The 14,308-nt window shown below is 54.2% G+C and overlaps 2 protein-coding genes across 5 annotated transcripts in view; one reads left to right on the forward strand and one right to left on the reverse strand.

Moving 5' to 3' along the window:
• Positions 1-6,522, forward strand: part of LAMP1 (lysosomal associated membrane protein 1) — a 28,065-nt gene extending 21,543 nt beyond the window's left edge. For all 4 annotated transcript variants that reach the window (XM_009192277.4, XM_009192275.3, XM_009192276.3 and 1 more), the window contains exons 5-9: positions 2,745-2,932; positions 3,621-3,746; positions 4,690-4,756; positions 4,835-5,005; positions 5,541-6,522. In XM_009192277.4, coding sequence (XP_009190541.2) covers positions 2,745-2,932; positions 3,621-3,746; positions 4,690-4,756; positions 4,835-5,005; positions 5,541-5,680 — 692 coding nt within the window. In that variant the 3' untranslated portion in view covers positions 5,681-6,522. The remainder of the gene's footprint in view (positions 1-2,744; positions 2,933-3,620; positions 3,747-4,689; positions 4,757-4,834; positions 5,006-5,540) is intronic.
• Positions 6,523-7,762: 1,240 nt separating this feature from the next.
• The window catches only part of GRTP1 (growth hormone regulated TBC protein 1), a 35,274-nt gene continuing 28,728 nt past the window's right edge, over positions 7,763-14,308 (reverse strand). Inside the window, exons 6-8 of the mRNA XM_017951442.3 lie at positions 9,361-9,533; positions 9,103-9,288; positions 7,763-8,001 (exon numbers count right to left, since the gene is read on the reverse strand). Of these exons, the coding sequence (XP_017806931.2) occupies positions 7,912-8,001; positions 9,103-9,288; positions 9,361-9,533 (449 nt within the window). The 3' untranslated portion in view covers positions 7,763-7,911. The remainder of the gene's footprint in view (positions 8,002-9,102; positions 9,289-9,360; positions 9,534-14,308) is intronic.

Raw genomic sequence — 14,308 nt, forward strand, 5'->3', positions numbered from 1 at the left:
GCGTGTTCTGTGACGAGCTCTGTCAGTGTCCTCGTCCAAGAGGCTCCTGTGCCACTGTCTGCCCCCGGGCAGTGCAGGGCACTCTCCAGCGTGTTCTGTGACAAGCTCTCTCTCCGTCAGTCCTCGGTGACGAGCTCTCCAGTGTGTTCTGTGACGAGCTCTCTCTCCGTCAGTCCTCGGTGACGAGCTCTCCGTCTGTCCTCGGTGACGAGCTCTCCAGTGTGTTCTGTGACGAGCTCTCCAGGGTGTCCGGTGATGAGCTCTCCAGCGTGTTCTGTGATGAGCTCTCCAGCGTGTCCGGTGACGAGCTCTCCAGCGTGTTCTGTGATGAGCTCTCTGTCAGTGTCCTCGTCCGAGAGGCTCCTGTGCCACCGTCTCCCCCCGGGCAGTGCAGGGCACTCTCCAGCGTGTCCTGTGACGAGCTCTCTCTCCGTCTGTCCTCGGTGACGAGCTCTCTCTCCGTCTGTCCTCGGTGACGAGCTCTCTGTCTGTCCTCGGTGACGAGCTCTCTGTCTGTCCTCGGTGACGAGCTTCTCCACAGTTTGTCCTCTCGGTGGACGAGTTTCTCTCCGCTCTGTCCTCGTGGATTTGTGCTTCTCCGGCCCGCCAGCTGTCCTCGGCCGGTGAGCAGGAAGGACTTGGGTATTAATAGTGTGAGTTCAGGGAAGGAGAGTGAGGGTTTTGCGTTTGTAATTCGGGTAGAAGGAAGAGGGCATTTTATCCACACTCATTTCTCAAGTTCCAATTTTTTAAACTGGTAGACCTGACATGTTTCAACTTCTCGTGACCACTTCATGAAACAAGGGGAAATGAACGTGTTACGTGGATCACAGGTTAAAAATAATTGTCAGAGCAGCGTAGGTGACACTTTTTCTGTGTGTCGTGTGGCCATCTAGACTAGAATTTGGAGACTGGCCAGTTTTGATTGGGTTTTGCACATTTAACTTTTGCCTGTTTGACCGTGTTCTGTAATCTTTTATAAAGGAACCGTGAAGCTGCTGTTTGTTTTTTGAGACAGGGTCTCCCAGGCCGGAGTGCAGTAGCACAGTAACTGCTCACCGCAGCCTCAGCCTCCAGGCTCGTGGCCCTCCCGAGTCAGCCTTCTGAGGAGCTGGGACTCAGGCTCATGCCACCATGCCTGGCTAATTTTTTAGAAATACTCTGTGGAGATGGGATCTCCCTGTGTTTCCAGGCTGGCCTTGAACTCCTGGGCTCACGCAGTCCTCGTTCCTCGGCCTCTCAAAGCCCTGGAATTACAGGCATGAGCCACCGCGCCCAGCAGGTGAAGCTGTTTTGGAAAGGACTGGTCGACCTGCAGCTTAGCCAAGGGCAGTGAGCGAGATTCCCTGAGCACATCCCCGGTTGGGACGGCTCCCAGGGGCTGTCGGTGCCTCTCACTTGAGAGCTTCGTGTGGTTACTGCAGCTTTTCTCTGCCATCTTCTGCTCTGTCCAGAAGGGGCTTTTACACCGGGGTGCGGGGGACTCCTGCGTTGTGTGTCCCAGAACCTGTTGGGGTGCAGTCATAGGTGACATTTCCTGTCTCTTTCCTCCCGAGTAGATGGTGTGTGAAGGTCAAATTGGCCACTGACTGTTGAGATGGAAGCGGAAGCAACAAGTGACTGATGGAGTTATGGGGGCAGATCCCCCGCAGGGTTGCCCACCCTGGATATTTGGGGTTCACGCGTGCTGACTCAGCCTAGCAGAGTTGTGGAAAGGATCAAATTGGGTAGAAATTATGTAAATATTATTGAGTATCCACAGAAACAAGTGGTAAAAGAAAGAACCTGATTTCAAGGTTGATGGTGTGTTGGTGTGAGTGTTGGCCACAGAAGACTCGGTAGAGCTCTGCCGAGGGTTCAGTCTGCCTTGACTTTGAATATAAATTTGTGTTGTGAACATCTTGGTGGGTCAGTTGCTGAGGGACAGAGTCACATTCAGACTGCTGTACATTCCCTGGGGGTGCCATGTGGGCCCTCCACAGACTCCCTGGACTGTGCCCTCTTGTCTGGGGATTTCAGACGCACCCCCATTCAGTACCTTCTCCCTCGTGAGGATGCTTGCCCATCCCCCACAGCCACCTCCCCAGATGAAAACCCAACACAGCTGGCTAGCCTTGCCCGCCTTTGAGTGTCTGCTCACACGTGGGGTCCTTGCGGAGGCTGCCTGACCCCTGTCCTGCCAGAGGGCCTCCTTGGCTGTGCTGCGTCCCACCTGGCTGGTCTGTGTGCGCTGCAAACCCTGTTTTCCTCTCGGTACTATTTCCAGCACGATCCTGGCACCGACCCGACAGCTCAGGGAGCAGTTTCTGAGTCGTCACCGTTTCCCATGGGGGGAGGTGGCTGGCCACGCAGCACAGCCTCCTGCGTCCACTCCTTCGTGACAGCGGTCAAGGCCTTCTCACCCTCACTTTAGGAAGAGGGTGGCACAGTGGACCCTGTCCAGCCACGGGGCGTGGCATGTGGTGGGCAGTGCCTGCTGCCCAGGCAGAACTGCCCTGGGTAGTGGGAGGTGGAGGCTGAGGGTGCCCCGGGGGCCTGTGCGAGCCGTCTGCAGTCTGCAGGACCCGGCTCTGTCCTGTGCATGTAGAAAGGCACTAGCGAGAGCCACCTTGGGCGACGGAGAAACTAGTCACCAAGGACGCCAGAGCCCACAGGTGTAGTTTTGTTTCTGAGTTTGGATCTTACTGTAACTGCTGATGGTTATGAGAAACCCAGACCTGGATCTCCCTCCACTGTACCTGCAGAGACGCGCTGTGAACAAGACAGGCCTTCCCCAACCACAGCGCCGCCTGCACCACCCAGCCCCTCGCCCTCACCCGTGCCCGAGAGCCCCTCTGTGGACAAGTACAACGTGAGCGGCACCAACGGGACCTGCCTGCTGGCCAGCATGGGGCTGCAGCTGAACCTCACCTATGAGAGGAAGGACAACACGGTAGGCCTGGGCCTCGCCTGGGAGAGGGGGATGGTACAGCAGGGTGGGGCCTCTGCTCCCTGTGCACCGAGAGCATCTCTGCACGTCATGCTCTAAGGCAGGGTGGGAGCTCAGCTTGCAGGATGTGACCCTGCAGGACAAGAGCTATGGCATCTGTGTCAGGGAGTCTGTTTTGTAGGAGCACAGCTGTCCTGCTGGTTCCATCATCCAAGGCTGGTGTCCCAGCACGGCCTGTTGAGCAGTGTGGCCCATGGAGCTTAAAACATTCACTTGGCCCCTGATACAACCTAAGGTTTCTTTACATATTTATCATGGAAACATTTAAGTGTTACATTTTTATAGTTTTCTTTTGAAATAGTTTTTCTCCCCTAATAGTGACAGGCTGTGGGGGTTGTGGGGGTCGATTTGCGTGCCATGGGGTGAGTTTGCAAGGCTGACTGTTGCGGGGGAGGTGGTGCTGCTGGGTGCCATCCACGCGGGGACGCTGCACTCACGGGGGCAGGGAGAGTCATCTTGGGACCCTGAAATCTGCACAGATCACCGAAATCTGTGTGGCCTTTCAGTGTTTTCCTTCTGATTTGGGTTAAGACAAATGTCGCCTTGAATTCACGGTTTCGGGACTGTGTGTCTTTTCGAGAGTGTGGAAGACCTGAGCCACAGTGCTGACTTGCTTGCTTGTCTTACGCAGACGGTGACAAGGCTTCTCAACATCAACCCCAACAAGACCGTGGCCAGCGGGAGCTGCGGCGCCCACCTGGTGACTCTGGAGCTGCACAGCGAGGGCAGCACCGTCCTGCTCTTCCAGTTCGGGATGGTGAGGCTGGGGCGGCGCCTCTGTGGGGGCACCCACTGTGTCTCCGCCACATCTTTTTGTGACCTGGGTCTGCTCATGGGAGGCAGCGTTAGGAAGGAGGCGGCCTCACTTTTTTCTGCCTTCCCTTTATCCTGGGCCTTTGAGTTCCTTGGTTCCCCTCCCCCTTCTCCATTCCGTTCACAGATGGAGCAGGTGATGTGGGCGGGGCTGCCGTGCCCACAGTTGGAGTGGCTGCAGGGGAGGGGATGCAGGATGAGGGTCTGCTGCGCGGCCTCCTGGCCTCAGATGCTGCTGCCCTGTGGCTCTGTGATGGCATTTCTGCTTGGGTGGACGCCTGTGCAGTTAGCAACATAAGACATGAAGCATGTAATTGTCACTTGTCAGTCTTTAAATGGCTGTGCAAATGAATTAACAGTTCAGTTTCTTATAATTTTAGCTTTCCAAATCATGCTTTCCTGTGCTGTGATAGCTCCTGCAGTCCCCGTTTTCCAGAGAATCTCACTCTCTCAAGAGGTCTGGAAGGACCAGCCTGGGCAGCACAGGGAGGCTCCGTTTCCGCAGATGATAAAACGAGTTAGCTGGGCGTGGTGGCGCACACCTGTGGTCCCAGCTACTTGGGAGGCTGAGGTGGGAGGATCGCTTGAGCCCAGGAGTTCAGGTTGCAATGGGCAGTGATCACTGCACTCCAGCCTGGGTAACAGAGCACGACTCTCAGAAAAGGGTCTGGAAGGAACTAACTAAAATTTTCATTCCCCAGAGATACACAACGCCTTTTATAGACAAGGTGCTCTGCAGTTTTGTTCTAATACTAGAAACGTAGGAAGTCAGCTTTATTACCAAATGACCGTTCAAGTTTGATGATAAATGTGTGAATCTACTAAGTGGTTAAAGATCATCTTTCTGTGAATCTGCTCAGTGGTTAAAGATCATTTTTCTTTTTAAGAATGCAAGTTCTAGCCGGTTTTTCCTACAAGGAATCCAGTTGAATACAACTCTTCCTGACGCCAGAGGTGAGAACCCACCATCCCTGCGAGCCGCCCCCCCGCCCAGGGTGTCCTGGAGTGATTAGACTTCTGTGTGTGTTGCAGACCCTGCCTTTAAAGCTGCCAACAGCTCCCTGAGAGCCCTGCAGGCCACCGTCGGCAACTCCTACAAGTGCAACGCCGAGGAGCATGTCCGCGTCACGAAGGCCTTTTCAGTCAACATATTCAAAGTGTGGGTCCAGGCTTTCAAGGTGGAAGGTGGCCAGTTTGGCTCTGGTGAGTGTCACCGAGGGCAGCTGTCGTGGGGTGTGGAGGACGCGCTTCAGACTCCGCCTGTGGACATATAGTTGCTTCTGTGTGGGCTGGGGCCATGCCCCTGTTCCTCTTCAAGGAGCTGTTTCTTCTTCCCGGTCTGAGGAAGCTCCCCCTGCCTTAGCGAGACCCAGTGTGTATCAGCTAGGAGCCCCGGTACCATGTGAGAGTGAGGGATCATTTTAAGAAACAGCGGTGGCACTTCTCCCATGAAAGTCAAACACAGAACTGTCATCTGATGTGCCCAGAGGCCCTGGACGCAGCACAGCTGTCCGGCCACAGCCCGATTCCAGACGGGGAGGAAAGGTGTGTGGTTTCCTCGCTTGCAGAGAGCACCAGTCTCTGCAGCGGCTTCCCCAAGTGACAGTTCCAGCTGGACCTGGAACCTTCCGCCAGGGTTCCTCTTGCCTTTGGCTGATGTGGAGGGTGGGTGGGGAGAGAGGCCTGTTGCAGGCCCCCGTGTGAGCGCAGCCCTGACGCCGTCCGTCTGTCTTGGCAGTGGAGGAGTGTCTGCTGGACGAGAACAACATGCTGATCCCCATCGCTGTGGGCGGCGCCCTGGCGGGGCTGGTCCTCATCGTCCTCATCGCCTACCTCGTCGGCAGGAAGAGGAGTCACGCCGGCTACCAGACGATCTAGCCCGGCAAGCAGGCACAGCAGCTGCGGGGGCCTCTGTTCCTTTCCCTGGGCTTAGGGTCCTGTCGAGGGGGAGGCACACTTTCTGGCAAACGTTTCTCAAATCCGCTTCATCCAATGTGAAGTTCATCTTGCAGCATTTACTATGCACAACAGAGTAACTATTGAAATGACGGTGTTAATTTTGCTAACTGGGTTAAATATTTTGCTAACTGGTTAAACATTAATATTTACCAAAGTAGAACTCTGAGGGTGGGAGTGCGGCTCTCTCGGAGGGAGGGTGGGAGTGCTGCTCTAAATTGGCACTGGCTCCACTATCATTTGACTTTAGGATTCTGGTGTTTGGTTTCTTCATTCTTTACTGCACTCAGATTTAAGCCTTACAAAGGGAAAGCCTCCGGCCGTCACATGTAGGACGCATGAAGGTCACTCGTCGTCAGGCTGACATGCTCACACATTACAACAGTAGAGAGGGAAGATCCTAAGACAGAGGAGCTCCAGAGATGAGTGTCTGGAGCACTTCAGTTCAGCTTTAAAGGCCAGGACAAGCTGGCCACACGCGGCTGGCGGCCTCGTTCCAGCGGCGGCGTGTCCTTGGGCGTCTCATGCTCTGCGGCTCAAGGGCTGGCACTTTTTTAAATATAAAAATGGGTGTTATTTTTATTTTTTTTGTAAAGTGATTTTCGGTCTTCTGTTGACATTCGGGGTGATCCTGTTCTGCGCTGTGTACAATGTGAGATAGGTGCTTCTCGTGATGTTTTGCCGCGGCTTGGGGATTGTACACAGGACCGGCTCACGTAATGCATTGCCTGTAACAATGTAATAAAAAGCCTCTTTCTTTTTTGTGTGGGCCTTGTCCTTTTGTCAGCTAAATGGGAGCTCATGAGAAGGACGTCAGGGAAATGGGGGTCGAGCGTGGTTTCAGTGCAGAGAGAAGGGTGTCAGGGAAACGGGGGGGTGAGGGTGGTCTCGGTGCAGAGAGAAGGGTGTCAGGGAAACGGGGGTGAGTGTGGTCTCGGTGCCAGATGTAGGGAATGGTGTTGGAGTGGCCCGAGTTTCTGGCACAGTTGTCTGGTTCATTCATGTAAGAGAATTTTTAAATCATTAAAAGAATTACCTTTCATACATAGATACATGGTATAATATGCAGCCATAAAAAGGAATGAGATCATATCCTTTGAAGGGACATGGATGGAGTTGGAGACCCTTATCCTCAGCAAACTAACACAGGAACAGAAAACCAAACACCACTTGTTCTCACTTATAAGTGGGAGCTTCTGATGAGAACACATGGACACAAGGCGGGGAACACCACACACTGGGGCCTATTGGGTTGGGGGCAGGGAGAGCATCAGGAAGAATAGCTAAGGGATGCTGGCTTCATACCTAGGTGACAGGATGATCCATGCAGCAAATCACCATGGCACACATTTACCTATGCAGCAAACCTGTTCACCCTCCACCTGTACCCAGACCTTAAAAGTTGAAGGGAAAAAATGACCTTGCTAAAGAGAAATCACCTACTACGTGCAGAAGCCTCACATGAACTGAGTGCTGAGCCACAGAAAGCAGTGGAATATTCACACTGCCATTGGGGAGGCCTCAGTGACCACTGTGTTAATTTCCAGTCAGCTGAGAAACTGATTAGCATCCTTTATTAGATACAAAGCCACATCTCACATTTTATATATTATTGATATCTCAGGTAAAAAGTTTTCTTTAAAAAGTATGACTTCATAACTAATCAAAAGCTGGTAGAATGACCTGGTTTTAAACTGCTCTTTTTTTTTTTTTTTGAGACGGAGTCTTGCTCTGTGCCCCAGGCTGGAGTGCAGTGGCGCGATCTCGGCTCACTGCAAGCTCCGCTCCCCCGGGTTCACGCCATTCTCCTGCCTCAGCCTCCCAAGTAGCTGGGACTACAGGCGCCCACCACCTCGCCCGGCTAATTTTCTTGTATTTTTAGTAGAGACGGGGTTTCACCGTGATAGCCAGGATGGTCTCGATCTCCTGACCTCGTGATCCGCCCGTCTCGGCCTCCCAAAGTGCTGGGATTACAGGCTTGAGCCACCGCGCCCGGCCTAAACTGCTCTTTTAAAAAAATTCACAACTACAGTGTAGTGATGTCAAGTATTTACAACACTAAAAAGGAAAGCAGTGAAAGCTGGTCCAGTGTCAACTCTGGAAAGGAGAATCGCCGTCTGTGCAGAGACGAGCAACGCAGGAGACAGGCACACTCACCCCTGTGCCAGCAGCCGGGCCCTGCAGCTCTCGCGCAGCTTGGCGACGGTGGCCATGGATAAGCTTCCAGGTTCTGAAAATATTCTCTGGAAGGCAAACAGTTTGTTTAAAAACAAACCCAACAACACATTTCTACCTTAGCTTTCCCACACTGTGGCAGACAGATGGGCGGGCCTAGTGTGAGGTGAGGGAGGAGCCACCCACGTCCCAGGGGTTCTGGGGTGACCCACAGATTGTCACCATCTCACTCCTGCCCTGGGGCCTAGGACTGCAGCTCTGCTGCTCAAAAATGTTAAATGAATCAAGCAGTTGAAGAGAAGACCATCTGCTTCCTTTAGACTTTTTTTTTTTTTTTTTTGAGACAGAGTCTTACTCTGTTGCCGAGGCTGGAGTGCAGTGGCGCAATCTCAGCTCACTGCAACCTCCACCTCCCAGGTTCAAGTGATTCTCATGCCTCAGCCTCCCGAGTCACTGGGACTACACAGGCGTGAGCCACCACACATGGCTAATTTTTGTATTTTTTAGTAGAGACGGGGTTTCATTGTGTTGGCCAGGCTGGTCTTGAACTCCTGACCTCAGGTGATCCACACGCCTTGGCCTCCCAAAGTGCTAGGATAACAGGCATGAGCCACCGTGCCCAGCCAACATGGTCTTCTCTTGGGTGAAGCCCCAGCTGCTGAAACACCGCCACGTTTGCCCTGCTGCACCCAGAGTGGCCCCGAGCCTCCACTCCCTCTCAGGACGCTACTGACTCTGCATCCCGGGCCTGAGCCTCTCCTAGTGTCTCGGTCTCCTCAGAGGGCCTGTCGGGTGCAGTTCCCACGACCCCCTCATCAGGGCCTGAGTCTATACTTCCTGCGCCAGGCCCAGGACCCAGTGGAGAGGCCGGGCCTCAGGAAGCCACACTTCTAGCACCACACACAACAGATGAGTACAGCCATTAGGACCAGGACCAGCGTCCACAGTGCCAGGGCCGAGAAGACAGGGCTGCCGTAGACAGGAAAGCCCTCGGAGGCCAGGCACAGGGGGCAGACGCAGGACAGAGCTGGAGGCTCGTCCTGTGCCCTGTGCTCACTGGTGCCCGTCCTGCGCACCCTCCGGGTGGTCAGAAGAGTCCCCGGGCTGCAGGTGAGGTGGGGCCCCCTGGGAGAGGGGACGGAGCCACGTGCAGCCCTACAGACACTCACCTGCATAAACGTGTGACACTCCATCACGAAACTGCCTTTGGTTATCTGCTTAAACTTATCGCAAATGTCTGGAATGCTGGTGGCTTCCAAAATAAACTCCTGGTGCTGCTTAATTAAGGTCAGGGCCACCCGGAAGATAATCTTCGAGCCCTCGTTAAACAAACAGTCCCAGATCCGAAGCACTGTCTGCAGAGACACAGGAACCCGGCGTCACTCCCTGGCGGCCCACCTGCCCCGGGGCCCGAGTGAGGCGCTCACCTCCACAGGCAGGACGTCGACAAATAGGCAGATGAACCAGCGGGACACCACCAGCGTCCACAGCACGCCCAGCCGCTCCATCAGGGCCCCCACGGCCGGCAGCTTCGCCCGCACCAGCTCCCCGAGGACCTCCTGGTCGGTCTTCAGGCCCAGCATGGCCGGGCTGTAGTAATCTGCCAGGCAGCGGGGAGAAGAGATCCTGAGACACTCCTGTCACCTCCACAAGCCCCATTCCCCTCAGAGCCAGACGAAGATAACAGGGCCACCCCGGGAGGACCCCTCCCAGGAGGGAAGGACAAAGCTGGAGAGGAAGAGTCAGGCTGAGGCCTGCAGACACAGGGCTCGTGGGGAGCGATCCCCACAGCCAGGCCTTTCGGGACGTCCCTGAGGCTGGAGGGATAGGCTGGATGCCACCTGGCTGGGTATCAGTTAAAATCTGCAGGTGGAGGGTCGGGCGTGGTGGCTCATGCCTGTAATCCTAGCACTTTGGGAGGCCGAGGTGGGTGGATCACCTAAAGTCAGGAGTTCAAGACCAGCCTGGCTGACATAGCGAAACCCTGTCTCTACTAAAATTACAAAAATTAGCCAGGCGTGGTGGCAGGCGCCTGTAACCCCAGCTACTCGGGAGGCTGAGGCAGGAGAATCACTTGAACTCAGGAGGTGGAGGTTGCAGTGAGTTGAGATTGCACCACTGCACTCCAGCCTGGGAGACAGAGCAAGACCCCGTCCAAAAAAAAAAAAAAACCTCTGCAGGTAGAAAACAGGGTCCCAAGGAGGTGCTGGCACCCCCGTGTTCCTAGCAGAACTATTTACAACAGCCAAGAGATGGAGGCAACCACATGTCCGTCGGCAAACAAGTAGACAAGCAACATGTGAATGTCCACATGATGGAATATTATTCAGCCTTAGAAAGGGAGGGAGTCAGGCCACAGCAGCGGGAGGGAGGGAGTGACGGGACCGAGATTCAGTCTAGGAAGATGGAACAGCTCTGGGGAGGGCGGCGGCAATGGTTACACAGCGAGGTGAGCGGCCCTTGTGCCACTCATGGGAAAAACGTGGGTAAGATGGTACATTCTATGTTCTGTGTATTTTACCACAATAGAAATAAAATGTACTCAGATAGATACTTCCAACAGCGTGCCCTTCTTTTGAATGGACATTTGTCTTACCAAAGCACTTTTGTGTTTCCTATGTAATTTTTTACCTTGTTCATGTAATGAGTTACAGTAAATTTTATTTTACTTTTTTGAGACAGAGTCTCGCTCTGTCACCCAGGCTGGGGTATAGTGGTGCCATCTTGGCTCACTGCAACCTCTCTGCCTCCCGAGTTCAAGCAATTCTCCTACCTTAGCCTCCTGAGTAGCTGGGACTGCAGGTGCTTGCCACCACGCCTGGCTAGTTTTTATATTTTCAGTAGAGACAAAGTTTCACCATATTGGCCAGGCTGGTCTCGAACTCCTGACCTCATGATCTGCCTGCCTCAGCCTCCCAAAGTGCTGGGATTACAGGTGTGAGCCACTGCGCCCGGCCTGTTCTTGTTTTTTTTTTTTTTGAGACGGAGTCTCGCTCTGTCGCCCAGGCTGGAGTGCAATGGCCAGATCTCGGCTCACTGCAAGCTCCGCCTCCCGGGTTTACGCCATTCTCCTGCCTCAGCCTCCCGAGTAGCTGGGACTACAGGCGCCCGCCACCTCGCCCGGCTAGTTTTTTGTATTTTTAGTAGAGACGGGGTTTCACCATGTTAGCCAGGATGGTCTCGATCTCCTGACCTCGTGATCCACCCGCCTCGGCCTCCTAAAGTGCTGGGATTACAGGCTTGAGCCACCGCGCCCGGCCTGTTCTTGTTAATTTAATATCTTGGTTAAAACAGAACCATCACAAACGCTGACACAACATCACGGTCCTGTCACTGCTTTTCAGAGTAAACACACAGGGAAGTCAGTTTAATAGTAAACACTAATGCTTCTGAAGGTGATTTAACCAGAGCCAATTCAGTGAGCAAGCACCAGGGATTAAAAACGCCTCCCTTCCATATCCTTGTTCTGCATCTGCCTCTGGGGTTCTGAGCGCTTTCTTCTTCTTTCACCTTCTTACCTGAGCACATCCCGCTCCAGCTGGGGACAGAGGAGCGAGGAACCATCAGTGCTCACCCTGGCTCTGCAGGTGGCCCCAGTTCCACAGGTGGCATGGCAGGGGGCCCTAAGCGCTGGGCAGCAGGGGGTCTGCAGAGATGCACAGCCTGACCTTGGCCCCAGATACAGAGAAGCTTAGAGCAGCTTCCAAAAATAGAGGCACTGAACTCATTCCCTAAACTCCACCGGGCTGAGCCGGCCACCAAGGGGAGGATTAAATTAAAGCCGCAGCTGCTTTTCCTTCCTTGAACGTCAAGGGCAAGGCGGTTCCTCCCAGGCCCAGCCGGCTCAGCGGCCGCTCCCTGCAGAAGGGGCTCATCCCTTAGGCTGAGGCGCAGGCACTGATGTTCCCAACCTGGTCTTGTCCCCGTCACCTGGTCTTGCCCCCGTGCCCCCAAGGCTCCTTGTCCCTGTCCTTCTAGGGACATCCACGCCTCTGCAAACCACCCAACACTGTGCATTCGTCACCGAGGCTCTGGGACGGCGCCTGCCGGGCCAGGACGGGGTGGGGCACAGCTCTGACACTCCCCTACACACCCCTCAGGGTCTGCAGTCAGACATGGGCCGGGGCCACACAATGACGGTGACCACAGGCGTCTGCACGTGGCTGCGGCTTCCTCCTCTACTTATTTCCACTCTGCAGATCGTCCTCCGTGAGCAGGTGTGAGTCCCAAGACCACGCTCTCACACGCACTCACAGGCCAGTTCACACTGGTGCTTCCAATTAGAACATAAAAGGTGTGACTTGAAGACTCAATTTATTTTTTTGAGACAGGGTCTCACTCTGTTGCCCAAGCTGGAGTGCAGTGGTGCTATCGCAGCTTACTGTAGCCTCAACCTCCTGGGTTCAAGTGATCCCCCCACCTCAGCCTCCTGAGTAGCTGGGACCACAGGTGTGTGCCACCACAGCCAGCTAATTTTTTTTATTTTTTGTAGAGATAAGGTTTCACCATGTTGCCCAGGCTGGTCTGGAATTCCTGGGCTGCCAAAATATTAAATGGTTTGTGCAGCCTTCTATGAAGGGAGTTTCCATTCCCACGGTGTCTCCCTCTCCCTTTCCCTACCAGGAAAGACACACTGAAATCCGTATCTCAAACCTCACAGGGCAGCCTGTGGACTCAATTTTCCCGGTTCCCTTCCCTGTCCAGAAGCCTGAAGGTAACAGGCTACCCAGGATGGTGAACACGCCCGGGCTCCAGCCATACTTTGTGTCCCCCGATCCGGGTGCTCTCCAGGGTGTGCGTGACGCTCGTGTTAATAAACGTCTTTTTCTCACTCATTATTCAGTCTTCGGCCGGTCCCATGTACAGAGCCCAGCTGGGGGCCTAAGGTGTGCAGCTGAAGACATTTCTTCTTCCCCGACCACTGACAGTTAAGGAAGGTATAATCCACGCATAACACACTCTGCAGTGCCACGGAGACATTGGGAGACAGCTAAAAAATTACTGCATTGGCCGGGCGCAGTGGCTCACACCTGCAAGCGTAGCACTTTGGGAGGCCAAGGCAGGCAGATCACCTGAGGTCAGAAGTTTGAGACCAGCCTGGCCAACATGGTGAAACCCCGTCTCTACTAAAAATACAAAAATTAGCTGGACGTGGTGGCCGGTGCCTGAAATCCCAGCTACTCAGGAAGTTGAGCAGGAGAATTGCTTGGACCCAGGAGATGAAGGTTGCAGTGAGCTGAGATCGTGCCACTGCACTCCAGCCTGGGCGACAGAGTGAAACTCCATCTCAAAATAAATAAACAAATAAAAATAAATTACTGCAAGATGTGTGGAAATTCCCACCACGTGATGTCAAATGAGAAAGATGGGATGTGTGACTACACACAAAGCACTCTAGGTGTTTCTAAAACTACCATTCATTCGTTCATTCATTCATTCATTCATGCGATAAGCCGGGATGTGGCAATCCCTAACACCTGTTACTAAGCGCTGCACTGACTGCTATAACAGGCACTTCCCAAGCACGGCCTCCTGGCCGCCAGCTCGGAGGCAGGTAAGGCGACAGGTAAGGCACAAGAACATAGAGCATCCCGTGTGCACAGAAAGACGACCCAGGCTTGCACTGAAAATATCATTTGTGGTGCCCACCCCCACTGATAGGGGTAGTGGGCGGTTCCGATCTTTATCTAGACTTCTCCCTCTTCTTCAGTATTAACACAATGGCAGTGACTTATAAAAGATAATCAAAACATGCTTACTACGTGAATGAGATAATGGCATCAATGCCAAGGAGAAAGCTGGGCGCCCAGGTGGGCAGAGGAAGTAGCTGATGCAAATGTGTGCGTGGAAGCTCAGGTGTGCGCATGGAAACCCGGGTGCCTGGATGGAAACCCAGGTGCGTGGATGGAAACCCAGGTGCGTGGATGGAAACCCAAGTGTGTGCATGAAAACCCAGGTATGTGCATGGAAGCCCAGGTGTGTGCATAGAAGCCAGTGTGTGCATGGAGGCCCAGGTGCATGGATGGAAGCCCAGGTGCATGGAAACCCAGGTGCATGGAGGCCCAGGTGTGTGCATGGAGGCCCAGGTGTGTGTGACTGGAACCCGGGTGCATGGAGGCCCAGGTGTGCATGGAAACCCGGGTGTGCATGAGGCCCAGGTGTGCATGGAGGCCCAGGTGTGCATGGAGGCCCAGGTGTGTGCATGGAAACCCGGGTGTGTGCATAGAAACTGGTCGCAGCTCTCCTGTGAAGAAGCACCTGCCCAGCCCCAGCTTCCATCCAGACAGCAGGAATCCACCTCTTCCCAACAGACAGGGTCTCTGCTCCTCACCTGAGCCACAAGACTGACCACGGCGGAGACCAGGAGCACGACCT

This window comes from Papio anubis, chromosome 15, assembly GCF_008728515.1.
Source record: "Papio anubis isolate 15944 chromosome 15, Panubis1.0, whole genome shotgun sequence".
Taxonomy (NCBI): Eukaryota; Metazoa; Chordata; class Mammalia; order Primates; family Cercopithecidae; genus Papio; species Papio anubis.